The sequence below is a fragment of the Bombus huntii genome, chromosome 14 (assembly GCF_024542735.1).
Source record: "Bombus huntii isolate Logan2020A chromosome 14, iyBomHunt1.1, whole genome shotgun sequence".
NCBI lineage: Eukaryota > Metazoa > Arthropoda > Insecta > Hymenoptera > Apidae > Bombus > Bombus huntii.
Window position 1 is genome coordinate 5,715,437 of NC_066251.1, and position 20,564 is coordinate 5,736,000.

At 36.4% G+C, this 20,564-nt stretch overlaps 1 protein-coding gene across 10 annotated transcripts in view; it reads left to right on the forward strand.

Annotated features, from left to right (window-relative positions):
• LOC126873107 (uncharacterized) overlaps positions 1–20,564 on the forward strand; it is a 183,877-nt gene that overhangs the window by 156,758 nt on the left and 6,555 nt on the right. For 3 of the 10 annotated variants that reach the window (XM_050633638.1, XM_050633639.1, XM_050633637.1), the window contains 5 exons: positions 8,257–8,394; positions 9,177–9,255; positions 14,443–14,546; positions 19,570–19,830; positions 20,112–20,414. In XM_050633638.1, the coding sequence (XP_050489595.1) occupies positions 8,257–8,394; positions 9,177–9,255; positions 14,443–14,546; positions 19,570–19,830; positions 20,112–20,414 (885 nt within the window). The other 7 variants (XR_007692305.1, XM_050633632.1, XM_050633634.1 and 4 more) reach the window with 6 other exon arrangements.

The window sequence follows — 20,564 nt, forward strand, 5'->3', positions numbered from 1 at the left end:
ATGGAATCGGCGTCTCGATGCGGCAAAGCCACTTCTCTCTATCGAGAAGGAAAAGAAAAAAAAAAGAGATCTCTTGTTAACATTGTTACCGCGGCACGGGTTGCTCTGCTGCGTTTTCTAGTTAAATGAGACTCGAAATAGGCTTCTATAATATCGAGAGAATTCGAAAGGCAATATAAATGGCGAACGTGTATCTCGTTAGATGGTAGAGCCTCTTCGTCTTTTAACGTTGTTGGAAATCTGAGCGTGGAATTACGACGATACGATCTTTCGTAGTAACAATCGTGAGACAGTAATCACGAAGAAGAAAGGGGAAACGGAAGCGTTATTAGTGGCCATTAGCACAATAGACGTTAAAACGAGAGGAAGTTACTGATATGTATCCTCTTCATCTCTCTATTGTTTCTTCTACCCCTTCTACTATTCTATATCCAGATACATATTTTCTCGATGAAGAAATTGATGTACTCTCTCGCTTGTTAACCACGATAATTGCCACTCGGAAAAATTAGGTATTCGAAAGAAATATCGATAGTTTCTCTTTCTTCGATAGTCTCAAGCTCTGAAGCCGATAGTAATTGCCATTTGAAGGAATTGCCGGCAGATAATATTGCTTGCTTTTCTTTTTTAAATATTCGAAGCTCTGAAGTCGATAATCGCGGCTCGCAGAAATTAATCAAACATAATATCGCGTGTTTTGTTTTTTTTTTTTGCTTTTTTTAATATTTCAAATTCTAGAGCCGATAATTTACCGTTTGAGGGAATCAATGAAAGATTATTTTGCTTGCTCTCGTCTTTATCATATTTGAAGTTCGAAAGTGGAGGATTTCGTCGTTTGAAGGAATCATTGAGAGATAATATTGCTTGTTGTAGAGTTTGTAATATCTTAAGTTGCAAAGTCGATAATTGCTGCCGTTTGATTTCTCCAGTTTCTTAGAGCGTCGACGGGATCTTGGACAAATCAATCCTCCCCTGACAATTTACTTACCTCTGGCTTTAATTATCCCATTATCATCTCGACGAACCGTAATTACCTCGTTAACTTCTAACGAACTCCAATCTGTATCGCAAGAGAGCGATTTTATTCCTCTCGATCGATCCGAGTACGTCGAAGCTGCTCGTGTTTCTGCAGTCCAGTTGGTTGCAAAACATATAGTCTCTTACATAAGCCTACGTACATTCTTCAATTCTGAAATAATTATAACAACGATGATTAGATTGTGTTGAGAAATCGTATCAAATTTTATGTTGATTGAACTTATATTTAAATTTACTTATATATGTACGACTTACATATTCAAATAAGTTACACAATTCATTAAAAAAGTAGACTTATTATTACATTAATATCTTTAGAACCCAAATATGGAATTTTATTAAATTTACATTGTATAGGAAAATGATATACGTAAAGAAGTATACACGAGAACATGTATAAAAAATACAAATTTATATTCCGCTGCACGGGTATAAAAAACGACCTACAATTTACGATTTTTCCGGCATCTACTATGTCCTTTTCTATAAATCAAATACGTAAAATTCAATAAGCGTACACAGACCTGTGTGTCCGACTGCACATTCTTTTACGCTGTGTGCTTATCAACATTTCAAAATTAACAATTCGACCATCTGCCAGCCTCCAATCGTCCGTCTGTCGAGTTTATCTAATCATCGACGTGCTTATAATATCATTTCCGTCAGTTCTGTTTAATTTGCACTTACCTCGGCTCGTTCCTACAACGATTTTCATATCCATCGATTTTTCTTTTTACGTATTATTTTATTGGTTTTAGCATCTACGTCTTTTTTCTCTCGTGACACCGTTTACTTTTCGATAAGCGTCGACCAGTCGATTTTCGCTGCGCATATATCTGCAAGGAATTTCTATTTGGCGTTCAAATCACAAGTTTCGTCGACAACAATGGTCATTCTATCGAACCCAGCCGATTGATCTCAAAGAGAATATTCGGATGAGATCGATGCTCAGATCGATCTCTATTCTTCATTGCAATGGTGAGATGCGTCTTCTTCGTGAAGCTTGCAAAACCACTTATTTCACTTTCATCTTCTAGCCTAATTGTATTCGTCGACAAACCATCCACTTGTCCGATTTCCAGGTTTCCTCGAAGTTTACGGGCAAAGTTCGCTAGCCAGTTGCTTCGTTCAGTACACAAATGCTTTTGTTCGTTTCCAGTCGCATATCGGTGAATGAAGCGCGTGTTTCATACATTACTGTCATTACTACCTAATGACAAAGTCCGTAATCACTTAGTTGCCGACCCAATACAAGAGCCGCAATATGTAACTGCTCAAGATGCGGTCGCAGAAAGGTCTAGAAATTGCCCAGTCATGTTCGTAAGTTACTGGAGACGAGTAAAAGCAGGAAACGTTAAAACTTATCCGAGATTGAGAATTTGCAGAGATTCGGTATCAGTATTAATTTTAATTCTAAGAGTATCGGAATAACAGCTTCACGAATTGTTTATAGATTGTCGATAATTTGAGTAAGATACTCAGAATGCCCGAAACTTTTGGGAGTTAGAAATTTTCTATATATATATAATATATACATTTAGTTTGTATATAAATATTCTATAATATTTATTTATTTATTCCATAATATATTTCATAATAATCGAAGCAATAGATGCAGGAACGCTTGTAGATTTAAATTGTTTATACATCGAGTGTGAATAGTAGAACTTCTCAAAATTAAAATATTTTACAGATTTTCCATGAAGATTGATTCTAGGGCTATGACGCATAATAATTGAAACAACAGAATATTTTTTCTACGGATTCGTTGTTTGTATTAATTCTAATAGCTAATAGTTTAAAGCTTATCTACATATTTCTATAATATTTATTTATTTATTCCATAATATGTTTCATAATAATCGAAGCAATAGATGCAGGAACGCTTGTAGATTTAAATTGTTTATACACCGAGTGCGGATCGTAAAACTTCTCAAAATTAAAATATTTTACAGATTTTCCAGGAAGATTGATTCTAGGGCTATGAAAGTTTGACACGTTTATGCTATAGCTATGACCCATAATAATTGAAGCAATTATTGCAACAGATGCAAGAATATTTGTGCATTGTCAATAATTTGTGAGATACTCGGGAAGCTTGAAACTTGTGAAAACTAGGAAATTCCGAGAGATTTGTTTTCTGTACTAATTCCATGGCTGACGAAGCTTAACCAGATATCTGTTTCCATGATGAAAGTTACAGTAACGAATGCAGGAATATTTGCGGATTATCAATAATTTCTAGACTAAGTACAGATCTCGAAACTTTTCCAATTGAAACAAATTTGTACAGATTCGTCATCGGCATTAATCCCAAAGCTATCTAACGTTAACAGAACATCTATCTCTATGGTAGAAGTTGAAAAGTAACTCGTCAGTCATTTGTTAGTTTCCCGTGACTAATCGCAAAAGTGTAATAGGAGGTTTAAAAGTATTCAGCGTCCTCGTACAGCCAGTTTAGAAATTCGTTTCCAACGCTTCTCTATATTTCGCAAAATTCTAATTCATATTCTAAAGCAGTTACAAACATCCACTCAAATTGTGTACAGAAGTTTGCGAACGACTTTAGAAAATACTTGTAGTCTGATTTAATCTTCTCCGATGCTTCAGTAAATCTGAAATCAATTATCAAAATCACTTTGCATATCCCTCGGTCAAGAATTCCAAACAATTTCAAGAAACACTCGTGCCATAAATTCGCTGCCTTCCGATGCTTCTCTAATCGAATCCTAAATCCAACCAATAAATATCGCGCGTATTCTCTCGCCAGGAAACAGTTCCAGAGGCAATCAATCTATTCGATAGAAACATTAAGATCGCGTTATATCGATTAGAAGTAAATCAGAAGATCGGTGACGTTGGACAATCAAATCTCCGTTTATCCACTTCCTCGATGCTTGCTCTAACCATTTCGATTTACTCTTTTGGCCACTCTCGATGCAATGCCCTCGATCTTGGCGATCCAATGGCCAGCTACGGACGCCGGCAATAAGTTTGATTGGGCTAACAAATTGTCACGCTCGTCTCGAGGAGGAAGAGTCGACGTTCAGTCCACTTCTTCGTAATGGGTAATTGTGGTTGGCGCACTGGAATCGACCGGGTGCGTGTCCTAAGTAAATAATAAAATCGTTTCGCTACGGGCATACGTCAGTCTGTCGTGTGACACGCATTCGTTCGGACTCGCTCGCGTTGGTCGCAACGAGCGTCTGTCGATTTGAAATTCGTCCGCGATAGCGTTCAAACTTTTCTCATTTTCTTCCTCGTTCGTTCGGATAGAGTTATCAAAGTCAGAAGAATATTTCAGTCAGACTGACTATTATGTACATGTCATTTGTCGTGTGAACGCGTGAAATTCGATTACAAGAAGCAAAAGTTGAACCATCTACATCTGCAAAGAGATTATGTAACTCGTTATTAACACCGGCGTGATAAACTGTGAAATAAACGTATCGCGTACTTACGTTGCAAGCTCAACATCGCAGATCATGGTTATCTACGAGGACGTAATTTCTACTCGTCAAAATGAAAGTCCGCGAGGCTAACGTCGATATTCTCAGTTGCAACTGACGTAATTCTGTGGCGCGTGTATATTACTTTATTTCCACGAGTTAATTTGTTTCTTTCGTCAGTTGTTACACGATAGAAGATCAAACAACCCTACGAGAGGATCGTTCCAATTGTTTCATCGTTTTTCATTGTTTTAATAACACTGGTTCGTACTATACAAGTTTGATTATTTCGTGCATAGTTCAAGATCGTGCTTCAAGGTATTAAAATTCGGCTAACTCGGATAACTCTTATCTTATCATGTTTCTAGAAATTACGGTTGTTCGTTTGACGTGGAATATGAATTTTCCCGGTGTAGCCGCGTTTTGTGAGTAATCTAACCGTTTAACAAGCCCAGGGACTTGTTCCAAATGGAACTAGAGAACGGTAGAATTGAGTAGGATTTCGATTTAAAATGCGGTCCACGTTATTGCTCTTACGATTGCATTAGTTTCTTCTACTCTTCTTATTTCTTTCTCCTTTTTTTTTCTTTTTCTTTTCTTGTCTTCTCGGGAGACTATTGATTTTTACTTTTTATTTGTTCGCGCGAGTGACGGCGATTCCACGTATCGATGTTTTTAATGTCGTCATAAAGAGAGCTATTAACCTTGATGAGAAACGAAGTATATTTATAGGCTGTAATCCAAATGGACGCTTATTTCTCGCCGCAACAAATATATTTCGCGATACCTGACATTTGTCGTAAATTTTTCTTTCGACACTTTCAGTCGTTCGTAGGAAATGTTCATCGTGTTTGCCCGACCAAAGAAAGAACAGTCTGTGTTTTATCTACCGGAATATCGTCAGCGTTTGAGGTTACCGTGAGAATGTGACATTTCAGCTTACTTAAACCAAAGAAGAAAGGAGTCTTTCCCTGCCAAAGAAAATCAAACGTAACATGAGTCTCTATCGAAGGATATATTTAGTCAAACATTGTGCATATTCAACGAAATTGTCAACGAGGATAGTCACGAGTTATGAAGAAACCGAATGTGATAGCATACGTAATACACTGTGCGTGATCGCACAGGTTAAGTTGGTTGAGATCGAGAAAAACCAAGTGAAACTTTCCGAACATTAAAAGAAATCAGCCGCAAACATCGAAGGATCCTCCAGATGAAATTTCGCAAATTATCCGCGTCCAGTCCCAAAATGGAATTGCTCTCGAGGCGATCGTCGAGCGACAGGATGTCGACCTTGAAGCGGTCGAGATCCTTTCGTGCATCGATAAAGCTCATGTCGAAGCTGCGAAACCACGCGAGTCTTCGTTTAAACTCTGGCTTCGATCTTTCCCCGGTACCACTGCGAGACACGAAGAAACGCCGAAACCAAACGTCCCTCGTAGAAGAGACCACGTGGCCAACCAAAAGCCCCGAAATTCCTCCAAACGATTCGTCGAAAGACTCGTCGAAAGACTCTGACAAGTCCCTCAACAGTCTCTCGACGTCTCCCAGCTTGGGACATTCGATTTCCTCGAGCGAGCTGGAGTCTCGTAAAATCACCAGGGACCTGAAGAGCAAGTTGTGCCTTACGGACAGAATAATGGGCAAGAGTCGCAAGGAGCAGGAGAAATCATCGAAGAGGAACAACGACGCCTCGTCCCCGAGAGTAACTCATATATTTCGTTGGAAGAGCAACGAGGAGACTTCGTCCGTGTCGAACGGAGAGAAAGAGAAGAGAAACCTTCTCTGTGGTAGCCAGTTGTCCTATGAGAATCCTACTTTCCGGCTGGACAGTTCCTTGGACTCGTCCTTTTCCAGTTTCGTGTTCGAACCTGAGCATTCTGATCACGTCGAAACGAAGGAAGAACGCCCCATCGAGAAGTCGTATCAGGATACTGGGTTAACGATAGTCGTAGATCCCGCCAGACCAACGGAAGATGAAACGAGGAAATCCGCCGAGGACAAAACCGTGTTCGACATGGAGGCGAATTTCGAGTGCAATAAGAACAATCGTCCCGTGTTCACTGTAACGAAAGCTAGGAGTTTGTCGGTGAACGACGTGATTTTACAAGACGAAGAGGCGGTGAGGAGTAGTTTGGCGTTGAACACGGTCGATGGGACGACGTTGTTCGATTGGCAAGCGGATGACCGCGGGATCGAGGCGACGGAAAAAGGGCGGAAGGATGGCGAGAAAGTTCGAAAGACTTCGGTTTGCTCATCCAAGTCCTGCAGGATCAGGACGGTGGATAATATCGCGAATTTTTGGACCAATGCTCGCGGTGGAAGCTTTCGTAGCAAGGTGACGGTGGGCAGGAAGAAGTCGATGAAAGACTCGAGGGATGCCGAGTCCATGGATAGGATTCTTGTCACGACCACTTCTGGATCAAGTATGGGCTATCAGCTTTTTTGAGAATTTGTCGAATTTCTTCCGCTAAATTGGCTCATATCTTAGAGAGCATTTAGAAGAGAATTCTTTTCTACCATACGAAGTTTTAATATAATATTTTACATTAACGATTATTATATATTACTGTAATTAATGTAGATAGTCAGATTAATATATGATACTTGATATCGTATACTCGAGACACGTGTCTCCTTCGAATTCTTTAAATAAACTAGATCAATCCTTTCGGTCTGATCATATGTTATGAGAAACAGGGAATAAATAGGAATATTTTAGCGGAGAGTTATAATCAATACGATATTACGATTAATATAGACAGACGGATTGCATAATTTCACATACACATTCAGTGAATAAACCTTCTTCGAATTCTTTAGGCAAATTGAATTATTTAGCTGAAGTGTCTGTTGATAAATCACAATGCCTACACAGGACACTCTACGATAGAATTATTGAGAGCAGGAATGGACTAAGCCACACTTTCTCTGAATTTCTGCCAATCTATGATTCGCATGAATTTATTCCAAAGAAGCGGAGGAATTCATTTTTCTAAATAAAACCAACTAACGTACCAAAGTGAATCGTTGCACAGCTATCTATTTTTAACAGCGAATTACTTTATTTTTTTAATATTGCTGTTAGTCCACTTTTACTCTCAATATAAGATGCGTTGCTGCAATATCGTATTTATTAGGTCGATAAATATATTACGAAACAAGAGTAATTTTATCGATTTTCCACGTATATAGCGAAGCCAAGGGGAAGAGATTTCCTTGCAGACCGCTTATTGCAATTTATTTTTCTTTTCTAATTGCTTCATTTGACACTGCAGGCGGGAGAGAGGAGAAGAGAGCGAGGACGCGCGAATTCTTCAAAGGAATTTTAATTAGACGAAAATTACGCAATACGTAATAAGAAAGAATGAAATATTCTAGTTTTCGCGAAGAACACTCTTCTCCTCTGTGTTTATCTTTGTACAAGAATGTTGAATTAACTATATGTATATACTGCGTTAACACGAATAGAAACGAAATTCTGCTCTACTTCGGATTATGCGACGATTGGTCTGCACAATCGAGTTACAGTCGTCAGGATTTTGTTATCCATTGGGTTAGCAACTAAGTGATTGCGGATTTTGTCATTACATGGTAATGACACTTAGTTGTCAATCCAATAATTACACGAATGAAAATCCTTTTTTGCGTCCGTCGTCGTCCAGCCGTGTGCTTATTTATTTATCTCTGCACGCGGAAAGACTTTCCTTGCAATTTTTTCCTCTGGCGGATTGTCTTTATCCAGTTGCTTTGATTTGTGTTCACGCAGAGCTGTACTCTTTGCAAGGGATGGAGTTCCTGGAAGGTTTCGGCAAGAAAAAACAACAGCCAAATCAACAATCGAACAATATTTCGTCGGTGCACATCAATCCCCTAACGGCACAGTCTCTCAACATACACCTGCATGGTATCTTTGATTTTTTTTCTTCTTTATTTGCCATTCATTTCTTTAAGAAGTTCCTATTTTTTAAACATTTACAGCGATGAAGAAAAGTACTAGCATAAGTTAACTTGGAAGATTCTATAGTAATTAAAGTCATATGTATTCCGTTTCTAATTAATTTCGTAATGTAATTTTGAAAGCTGAATTTTCAAAGACTGAGAGCTAATATTATGATTTCGCTTGTCTTCAGAAGCAATTGTACGTAGATCTTTTATTTTTGAAGAACTGAAATTGTAAGAATTTTCTATGTCAACTTTGATATTATTTTGACATTACACTTTTCGTCCTGTGTGTGTTTCTAAACAATTCCAGTGTCGATTTTACAAGAGAAATCTCACGTTTCGTTGAGAACAATTATTATTAATTTTTACTACACGTCTGTTTAACGTCTAATGAATTATGATGTACTTGAACTTCAACCTCCGAAGTGATATTTGATAAACAAATTAGATAAAGAATCGTACGTTTCATAGATTTATACGGAACTGTACATGTCCATACTTTTGTTCATCACTGTACAATTTCTTTTTTTGGTCAATTTTTATTCATTTATTTCTTAGAGTTCTCATCTATTTTCTTCGTTATTTTAATACATTTGATGTTTCTTACTTCGAAATGAATTAATAAGATATAACGAGCCGGTTCGTTAAGGAACAATAAAAATTTCCAACGTTTTTTCCACGAGGAAAATTACTGTTTCCCTATGAACGGTGGTTTCAATTTATTCCCCGTTTTGATTTTTCCAGCCCTCTTCGCAGCCGTGGAACATGGCCATCTCGACAAAGCCAGAACGATTTTGGAGTCGACAGACGTGGATGTGAACAGGTGAGTTTCCGAATATTTTTCCGGCTTTTGATAGAATTTCATTTCGCCTCGAGTTGGAACATTTTCACGGTTCGTTTGGAAACGTTTTAATAATACATGCTTCACGTGCAATGAAGAATATACATTTCGAATGAAATTCTCACGCACAAGCGGAAAAACAAAAATGTAACACTTCGCAAATGGGAAAAATGTTGGCGATATAACGCGCTGGTTCGATGACTGAGGCAAAGAACCGGCCAACGATGGCACTCCACGTGATTCTGATATAGGTTAATTGCAACTGTTAATTAATTTCGCCGGCAGCCCCAGAAAACAAGCCAATTAACATAGGATTGGACGATGGATCCTCTGAAACAAGCACCCGATTCCTATTCCCAAAGTTTATCGATTTTTTAAAGCCATTGTAGTTACCTGATAATTATTCTCTTTTGTAATTATTTATATCGTCTTAATCGTGGTTGATCATGTGGACAATTAATTAGAAACCTTTATAATCGTTATTTGACCTGTGAATTATCTATGAAAATTAGTACTGTTATAAGCATAATTGAGGAAAATGAGTTATATTACGACGAGTGTTCTAATTTAAACATTTTACATATTTTTGTATATTACGCCTGCGTTTCTCAATTTTTAAATTTTCCGTAAACGAATCGAAACTAGCGTTGTTAAAAGCTGATAAAGACGAATCAGTTTCAAATAGGTCGATTTTAGTCCTTGCAAATGTAGATACAGAGTGTAATCTATTTTTAACAGAAATGAAATAATATGTAAAAATATATGTGAAAATATTTTTATGAATATATTTTTGTAAACGTAACTAAAAAAAATAGAATATAGGGAGAGATTTATTTCGTACTTTAAATATTTTGTTGATTTTCGTAGACCTACTATTATGCTCATTTTTAGATTTTCCATAAATGAAAAAGAAATTCGAGTATTAATTATATCTACTGGCAAAAGTGATGACTTTAATTTGCCTTCTCTAGTGGTACACGATAAATTTTGAAGTAACACGTCCTATTAGATTTTCAGTTAAAATTGAAGACTATTATTTCGATGTAACTATAGATATTTTATTTTTCACAAATCACATCGCCAGAAGAGTAACAAGGAAATTTTCATTGATTTTCACATGGCTGATCCGTTCGATTATTCGTGGAAATTATGGAACGAGAGAAATTCAGCGGAAAAATATTCAGGTCTGTTTCCCGAGACCTAACTTCTTTTCCTATCCTCGATAACAATTTACGATACAGGAAATGGATGGTCGATTCCATGTGGAAAAACGTATCCTGCCGGGAGCGAAAGATATCGTTCTCCTCGGATCGCAGTTAAGAATTTACGAGGAAAATTCGAGCTGCCCTATTTATGCTCTTTTTTTTCGAAAAACAAAAACCTCTCTTTAATTCTCGCTGCTGTAGCGTGGCGAAAGCTCGATTCGTTCAAGATAAAAAGCGCGCGTTCCTGGCCCAAATGTTACTTTCTCGTGATAGCAATTTTTCGATCAATTCGATCGAAACATCTTCTGTTGAAATTATTTTTTATATTATAAATTTATTATACTTACAAAGTATATTAATATTAGCTTCTCCTTTTAATTTATTTATTTAGAGCTTCGTCCATCTCTCAGGATTATTAGCGCCTTATATTATGCAATATGAATATAAATATATATATATTTATATTTTTTAAATTAGTTAGAAGAGCTTTGTGTCTTTCTGAGAAACTGTAAGACACGTTTTAATACTTCCGTCCTGTTTAAGATCGGTTTATAGTTGCCTGGAATGTTACGTTGTTCCCTTTCGTTTTGAAATTTCAAGCACCCAATTAATAAGCGTTTTACAGTGATTCTTTTTTTTATCGCAAATGTTACACCTTCCTTCTTTTGCGATTAAGCAAAAGTGGGTGAGCTTGTTCGACCTATTCTCAGTCTTTTATGGATATCGATTGATATTTGCTGTCCAACGAATTTGCAGGTCTATTTTTGGAAAATATCATCTCGGACTGAATGGACGTCTATCGTCGTGTTTTCGTTTTCCCATGTCGAGTTCCGCAGTGATTCGATTTTATTTTCGATGATCGCTTTCATGTCATTGTGATATATTAGTTGTGACGTCGAATTGAATGCAAAGTCGGACTTGATCTGTCGCAACCGTGTTCTCAGTTTTGCAGTTTTACTTGCGAAAGTGTGCAACGTGTTACGTAACTTAGAAGAAAGGTAGAGGGTGCAGAGAAGGGAGAGAAAAGGAGGAATAAAAAGAATAATGGAATAAAAGCGTAGATTTTTCTGAATTTATTAATATTTATTTTTATTTATATTCCGTATTTGAGAATTTAAAAGCGAATTTAAAATTGATACGCTACGAATTTTAATAACTTTCGTGCTAACAATTTCATATTATCATATTTGTGACGATCACCTACTCTATGATATACATGCGCGTTCGCTGTTTTCATTAAATTTTATATCCATTTCTTAAGATCATAGTGTCTGTTTATGCTTCCTATTTTATAAACTTTCTTTTGTTTGCCAAATTATATGTTTCACGAATCAAGCATTTAATATCATCAAGTAAGGTACACACCTTTACCGCACCTTACATTTCATTATCCTTTTACATTTCATCCATAAAATTCACCTGTATTATACCAAACTGACTTCATCTATATTTCTTTGTAATTCTTTTTTTTTTTATCCTCTCTCACAAACTACGTCAAGCAACAGTCTCTTATATTAAACCTACACGACGATGCTTTAACCAGACTGCGAATTTTTATGCATTTATAGGAAATTTGAAAGTGCAAAATTGCACTTTGCAAAATTGCGAGAATGCACGTAATACACAACAAATGTGTAAAATATCCAAAGCACAGTGTTTGTCCATAATTCTCGGTAGGTAAAACAATTTCCCATCGAAATTCAACATTTTTACTTATATTCGCAAAGATACGAACGCGCATAAAAATCCGCGGTCTAACTATAACAAAGTATAATATATAACGAAGAAACTTGACTTTTTCCATCAAATTTTACTTTTTTACGTAAAATTCCCCTACTTGGCGAACCGCTAGACACGACGAAGACAATGTGAACATCTACGAGCAGTTGCTACCATAAATCACGATTCCTCGTAAAATTCTATTCGACTAAAATTCATTGGCACATCGATACACGGTTTGTTAGCCTATCGGTGGATCTTGATATAAGCAGAACGGGACAAAGTCGAGGCACGAGACAGTAAATTCCAATTTGCTTGGTGCCTTGTAGTACGTTAGCTCGCGTTAATTAGCGTTCGATGCAACGTCCGTTTGTCTAGGGCCCAGACAAACCCTTCGTACGCATTTCGACACGTTACACGGTCCCTACATTGTAATCGTATCGATCCGTAACATAAGGCTCGTTAGATATGTTGCAATCCCCGACGATAATTAGATTTAGTCGAGTAAATGGACACCATAGACGCAGATATTCCACAGCGAGCATGCTGTGCGCGCTAATAACTATTCATCCGATATGTAATCTACTTAAGTCGAAAGTTACTTGGATGCAACGTTCCGTTGTCATACGTAACGCGTGTTAATTGTTTTTCCGCCCTTTATTGCACAGCGTGTCGCAGAATTGGTATAATTGCAAATTGAAATTTCATCGTAGATTTTTATAGAATTTTATGGAAATTTAATATAGTGATACTCTGAAGTACCTGTTATTCAAAGAACAATCCGGAGAGAACAAACTGGAGTTTGAAACTTCTTCCTTGACACGTACTTTCGCAAGAAAAATAGTCCGAACGAAAAAGGATGAAACTTTGGTGATCCCTCGAACGAACAGATCACTGTTCACATTTTTACCAAATTTAGTATTTTAAATTCTAATCAGTCGACATCGATTATACTTGAGTCATCTAAGCTTCAACATCTTATCGATATTGAACTTCGCGTCATTAGTCTTTGATATATTATTTGATAAAAGATCGTATTTCATTTTCACGTAAAAAAATAGATAGAATTACTTTCCTGACGAGTGGTAAAATTAATGTATGTGCCATTGTTGGCTTCAAGCCTACAAAGTTTCATCCAAAATTTATTCAAATCAGAGCTTTCACGTAAGAACCGATAATATAAAAATATTTTCGAATGTTACATTTTTTAACACCGGTAAATTGCTTCAAGTACCATACTTACAAATCGTTCATTACGAAATTTGGCAAATTGCAGAGAAAATTACTTAGCTCGATTCGAATATCCTTCTGATCTCATCTTACCAACCTGTTTATCGGTTAGCTGTTTGTGACGAGTATACTCGTTATGAGGAAATGGCAATATTTTGATAATATTTGATTATTATGACGAGTACACTCGTCGTGCTTAAAAGATACTTACAATTCGCTGTTTAAATTGCAACTCGATAATTGCAGCAAATTGTAGTGACGAAGTTAAAAAAATAAAAGAATCGTTTCGTTACAACATAATTCTATATTACATAACAGTCATAGATACTCTATATTTGACGAGTATACTCGTCATTGCTCGCTTTTTGCGACATATTTCAGCTATACAATTTTCAAAGAGGTCGCGACAGCTAACTGGTTATAAAGTAATGTGAAAGATGAATCGATCGCGAAAATGATCGAACGCAACGAGTGGAATACGAAATGACAAACACGCATCGAACTTTCGATGCGTAATCGAATGATCGCGATCCGCGAGTTTGCGCGACGTTTGCATTGCAATCGGTGTACACGCGTCGTAATCGTCGCTGAATGTCCATTCGCTGCCACGATAATCCGTTTATCCACTTCTTCTCTCTTTGTCCCAGTTTACTAATGGCAGTTCGCGAAAGCACGTTTATCCCGGAACGAAATTGATGCCGATTACCTCACGGAAATAGGCGTAACCGTTTATTTTCCGTTCGAACGCGGGCACATGGTATCCGCTGGAATTTTCCATGGATTTTGCGATTTATTTAATCTATGCGTGCACACGACTACGATCACACGATGGAAATTCGTGTATTTTTCGTATTAGACTCTTTTTGCTACTTTCTTTTTTTCATTCAAAGGAAATCTCATCGATGAATCGTTAGATATGATAAATTATGTTAACGTGATTTCTGCAATGATCTGGCGTTAAATGGCAATTAATATTTTCTCAGCAGTAACGTCGGTGTGAATTGAATTCTTTCAGCGTGAACAGCGACGGCCTGTCACCCCTGGATGTTGCGGTGCTCAGCAACAATAGGCCGCTTGCAAAAATGCTGGTCGCGTTCGGCGCACAGGAGGGTAACCAGTGTAAGTACACAGGAATTCAATTGGAAATTTCGTTTGTTACGTTTATCCAGTTCTCGATCGGCGCGAAAATTCCTTTAACACCCTTTAACTCTCAGTCTTCAACAGCGTTGTATTCTACGAAGTATGGTTTAACGATAACATTGCCATTGCTTAGTTTAGTTTAATTTAATTTCAAATTGTATATTTTTTCTTCTTTTTTTTTTTTTTTTTTTATTTGGATGAATTTTACGAGTAAATTTTTCTGGCGTGGTACTATGTCGTGTTTAATAAGTGTTTATCGTGTGTTTGATTCTAGTTGAATCTAGTGCTTAAATCTAAAGGGTAATGCCAAGGACGTGTCAAGAAATTGAGTAACTAGTGGGTTTTGATGGTTATTAACTCTTATGTTATATCTATTACTGAATTTGGATATTTCTTCTTTGATTGTGGGTGTCTTGAGGTCCCGATGTATTGTTTCGTTGGTAGCATATCAAGGTGCATCTATCAAGGATCTTAGAGTTTTCGATTGGAATCGTTGAAGAATTTCTATGTCCAATGGATTCCATGGGTCCAAACAGGTTTTAATATGGCCTCATATAGCATTATTTTACTTTACGTGCTTAAGTTGGAACGTCTGCCAACGAGCCGGTAGAATTTTTTTAATAAATTGTATATTTATCGTTATTTCCTTTGCTCGTCTAACTCTATGTAATTTCTTCTATCATCTGATCGATCGGTTTCTCAATTTTTGTTAATATAAGAATTTGCAAGAACGAAGATTTATTTATTTACGAAGTTTATTTTATTAAATTCTCGCGTCACTTGGCTACAAAAGTACATAATATTCACTACGTGTTAATATCGTTCAAGCTTTATTTCATTTGGTTATCATTAGACTATGAACATTTTTTACTTGAACGTTTTATCGTGAAATTGTATTACGTGAAACTGTTTCAGGTTCCAGCAAAGGAGAATCGAAAAAGGGAATCTGTAATTCAGTAATAAATTTTATAATGCAATAATATAATTATCTCTTCTTGTAACGAAAGTTTTGCTCGGTTATGAGAAAGAGAGAGAAAGTTTTTGATCTTTAAAGGCCATCACACGCTGAAGTTTTTCTCTTAGGTTTTCCATCTGATGTTTCTTATCAGTATCATCTAGTAATAGTGAAACACTTAATTCCACTTCTTAATTTTTAATCTAAAAAAGATGTAACGAGACGAACTCTCTGGCTCGTGATAGCCTTTAAGGGTTGGGAACTTCTCCTCTTATAGTTGATGATAGCTTCTCGCATGATAGCCTTTAAGGATTAAAAACTTCTGCTCTCATAACCGAGCGGTGCTCCTGTTATACGCGAGATAGGAATTATAAACTTCATAAGTAAAGGACTTAGAAATTTTCTTCGTCGATTTCTTCGTCCATGGGGGAAAGATCGGGGCAGAGGGTAAAAATGTGCAGAAAATGAGAAACTTCGCAAAGATTCTTCAAAAATTTACAGCGTTTGCGGAGTAGTTTGTTTTGTTCAATCAAATCGATGTTTCAGACCGTTTCGGTGTGGAAAAGCAGGTAAATTGAACACCTCTCGATAGGTGGCCTCTGTTTCGGAAAACAATTGCTTGCGAATTTCTCGTTTGTATGGTCAGAGTAAAAAAAAAGTACAGAGAAGTTTGATGAATGGCACGAAACCCCAAAATCTTTTTATTTTCCACCCTCGAGATAATTTGTTGGTAGCTTCAGTTGGTTCACGGCTACAGGGAACACGATCCGAAAAATATATAGTTCAATGTGAAAGTTTACTCGTGTACGTGGCGAACGACCAAATTCGAAAAGATTGCACGATGGATTCATAGTGACCTAAAAGTTGGAGAGGAATTAAAGGGAGAGAAAAAAAAACGTAGCGATTTTTAGTGATGAAAAAAAAAAGAGAGGGGGAGGAATAGCCGAACAGGATAGAATTCCTATTAGTATTGCGCAGTCTGTAATAAAAATGCAGTCGAGCTTTATTGCGTTTCGACCGCGATGGAACAAAAAATATAACGAGAATTCGAGGCTTGTGAAAAGGAGCGAAGAAACTTTCCACCGAGCCTTTCTCCTCATCTGCCAATTTACAAGTGTAATCGCAAGCGTAGAATCTCGCTCCGCTGATAATTAAACTCTACAACCTTTCCTCTCTTCTTTCGCTTTTCGACGAAAATTAATGCGATATCGCCCTTACGATACCGCTTTTCCATTTTAATCTAATCTTCCAGGATAATCTCCGAAATACTCGTACAATCGGTTACTATCTGATCGTCTATTGTATCGTGACAAAGATGTTACTTTCAATAATATGTTTGATATTCAATTTTGTATGAATTGCGAAAACGATAGATAACGCTTCATTAGACCTGTCAAAAGGAAGAGACAAAAAGATAGAAATAAAAATTTCAGTTAAAATTTGAAATATCGCAACAAGCGCGTTAGCTCTCGAAATATGTGTGCTTTCAAGTTCTCTATTAATTAAATTGAAACATATGTACAGAGAAGCGATACAATTATTTATTGTTAGTCATATGAAAAGGCAGGGGTGACGAGATGCAAGATAAAATTTCAATTAAAATTTGAAATATTACAACAGATATATTAGCTTCGGCAATATCTCCATGTTTCAAATATTTTATTAATTAAATTGAAACATGTGTTGAAAAAGATCGAAGAAGTACTCTTTATTAGTGGTATTGAAAAGAGGAGATAAAAGGATGATTAAAATAATTTTAATAACACGTTTGGTATTCAATTTTGTATGAATTGTGAAAATAATAGATACACTTCATTAGACCTGTTAAAAGGGAGGGACAAAAAGATACTAATTAAATTATGAAATATTGCAGCAAGCGCGTTAGCTCCAAAAATACGTCTGCTTTCAAATTTTCTATTAATTAAACTGAAACATAGGTTCAAAGAAATAATATAATTCATTAGACGTAAGAAAAGCAAGAGGTGACGTGATACAAAATAAAATTTCAATTAATGTGAACTCTAACAATGTCTTTGGTTTGAAATTTTCTGTTAATTAAATTAAAACATATGCTCAAAGAAATAATACTATTTATTAGTAGTAGACACATTAAAAGAAAGAGGCGCCAAGATACAAGATAAAATTTCAATGAAAATTTAAAATATCGTAACAAATATATTGGCTTGAGCAACATTTCTGGCCTCGATATACATACACATGTTAAAGTATGCGTACATCGAATTTTCTACCCGTGTTCGTTTACTCTTTGTTATTCCTTAATTTCTAGCGTAACTCACTCTCGCCAAAGTTAATATTCGCCGATTAAAGTTTCAATTGAAACGGTTAAGCGAATCTGATGTATTTATGCAAGACGAGTAATCTTCCTTACGAGAGCGAAATTACTTTTATAATGGAATTCCATCGCTTTACGCCACGTTTTACACGTTCTACAATGTAATACTCGTTTGTTTACTTCGGAGATTTTAATGATGTAACGCTGTTACCAACCTGATTTATGCTGGCATTAAAGTCTCTTGAATTAAAATCTCCACTTTTCTCGGACGATTCTGCTTTATTTAAAGTGAAAGCGTGATGTAATCTTCAACGAAAAAAAAATCAAGATTTTTTTTATTATATAATGTGAAATGTCGTCTTGGTTTCTTCCTAACAGTTTTATTAATTTAGCTCCGATTCTTTAGACCAATTTCTTCTATCTTCTGCTCTTAAAAATCAAAAATTTGCCTTTGGTCTTTCTCGAACATTTATCAATCGAAATCTACGCTTTAGAAAACACTTTCGAATACACTTGACCTCTTGAAAGTTATAGATCTATCTTCGCTTTTTCTCAAAAGATTTGTATTACTCGAAATGTGTAAATAATACTTTGGAAAAGCTTCTGCGAGTGCACTTAATCTCCTACAAAAATGATAAACTTGTCGTGGTTTTTCCCCAAATTTCTAAACTTAAATTTAATTCGTTCGAAACATTTCTTTCAATTATTTCTTCGCATTTCGTCATTTAGAAACTAGAGACTCGTTTCTCCTGGTTCTTTTATCTTGATCTTCGTCTCGTTAGTTTAGATCAAATTTTTTAGAGAATTCTTTTTCAACAGAAATAGCCATACTGTAACAAGCTCGGTTTATGAATGAGGGGAAATAAAAATTATCTCGTCATCGATATCTTAATCTCTCGTTACTGTCAGAAACCACATGGAAAGTTGTAAAATGACACGATCAGAGATAAAGTCCCTTGGCAGAAAGTGAAAATCGATATCCGATGTGGACACAATTGTGGCTAAACGATCGCGACGTAACCGTCTGTCCCGGATGCAAACCACCGCAGATTTTACATTCATAAACACCGGGTACGAGTTGAATCGGCTCAATTAGCCGGATGATTTTTGCACTATTCTCCGCTCACAAACCACGTTGATTCGTGCAATTGACTCCATTACGCGTTTCCTCGATAGTCCACTCTTAAATTTCGTCTACCAACCTTTTTTATTTCTCCTTTTTTTTTCTCTTTCGTAATTTTTCCACCAGTCTACGGAGAGTTAAATTGTTTCCTAACAAAGTCCATTCGTGACGTTTGAAAAATTGGCCTTCTCTGCCAGAATTTTTTTATTTTTTTATTATGATTCTCGTTTTGTTTCGTAATTTGCGAAATTGTGAGTTCGTGAAATTCGAAGATGCAAATAAGGAATTTTTATATTCACTCTTTTTTTTTTTCTTTTTTTTTTAAGAATATCAGTTGATGTAAGCATAGTGGGATGGATGATTATGTAAAGAAATCTTATAAAGTTTTAGTATCAAACGAGAGATTCTCTTGGTTCTGGTTTTATAAAATTGTCTTTCATAAATTATAAAAGCCTGTCTTGGTGCTCTTCTGAACTTCGATTTAATTCTCCAGAGACGTTTCTACAGTGACACTTAAACTCTCAAAAATTGAAAACTTATCTTTCATTTCTCTGCAATTTTCTTTGGTCTTTCTCGAACTTCCTTTGATATTGAACTTTCACAAGGAATCTTTTTGATTCTGTTTGCGCAGTCAAATCTCCAGAGTCCCTGGGCAGTCACTTGGCTTCGTTGCTGTTGGAGGCTGAACACAGAGTTCAAGAACTCGGCGGCAGTACTTCCGGCAGCGGTGGGACTACCCTCCTGGAACCACCAAGCAGTCATAGATCAAGTTTTTCGTCGCAGCACAACAATCTCACGGGATGCGGCGGTAGCGCGGAGGACAAGCAACTCGCTTTGTGGGAAAGAAGAGCTAGAGCGCTTAGAAAAATGTTGCTTGGATTCGATCAAGCGAGTAAGTCATACACAAGTATCATTTTGATTTTATATTTTTTAACGCGACTAAAAAAAAAAAAAAAGAAAAGAAAAGAAAAACAGAATTTAAGTAAAAAATTTGCTTTACCTGCTAAATATTATAAGAATTACTCTACTTTAGATATTTTAGATACTTTTGTAAATTGTATGCATTCTGTAAGATTTGTACACAATTAAACTTTCCAAAAATGCATAAACAGTAACGGCTAATACGAGAGTAGAAAATTTTTAAATAAAATTGACAATACTAATCTATTTCAGGGCCACCAGACATGCCATTTTTGGTCGCAGTGGACGTCACAGGAACAAATTCTGTAACAGTGAGGTTTCAAGAACCAGATTCCCATGATTCTCCAATCTGCACAAAATTTAAAGTCCAATGGAGTATCAAAGAAGATTTCTCGGTGATCTGTGGCGAGAGAGAGGTGCTAGATATGAAACAAAGGGAATGCAGGATTGACGATCTGATTCAGGGACAGAAGTATTATTTTCGAGCAGCTGCTGGCAATTTGAAGGGCTACAGCAGGTTCAGGAACTCGACTCCCGCCCACGTAACACCTAGCAGTACGATCATTTTTTTATTTTTTTTCTATAGAGTGCATTGCGAATGAAGAGCGTATGCAGAAGGCTATTTTTGTTAATTTCCTGACCTTTATGCCACTCGGTTGAAAAATAGTATCTCAGTATGAAATGAAATAATCTAATAGATTCAAA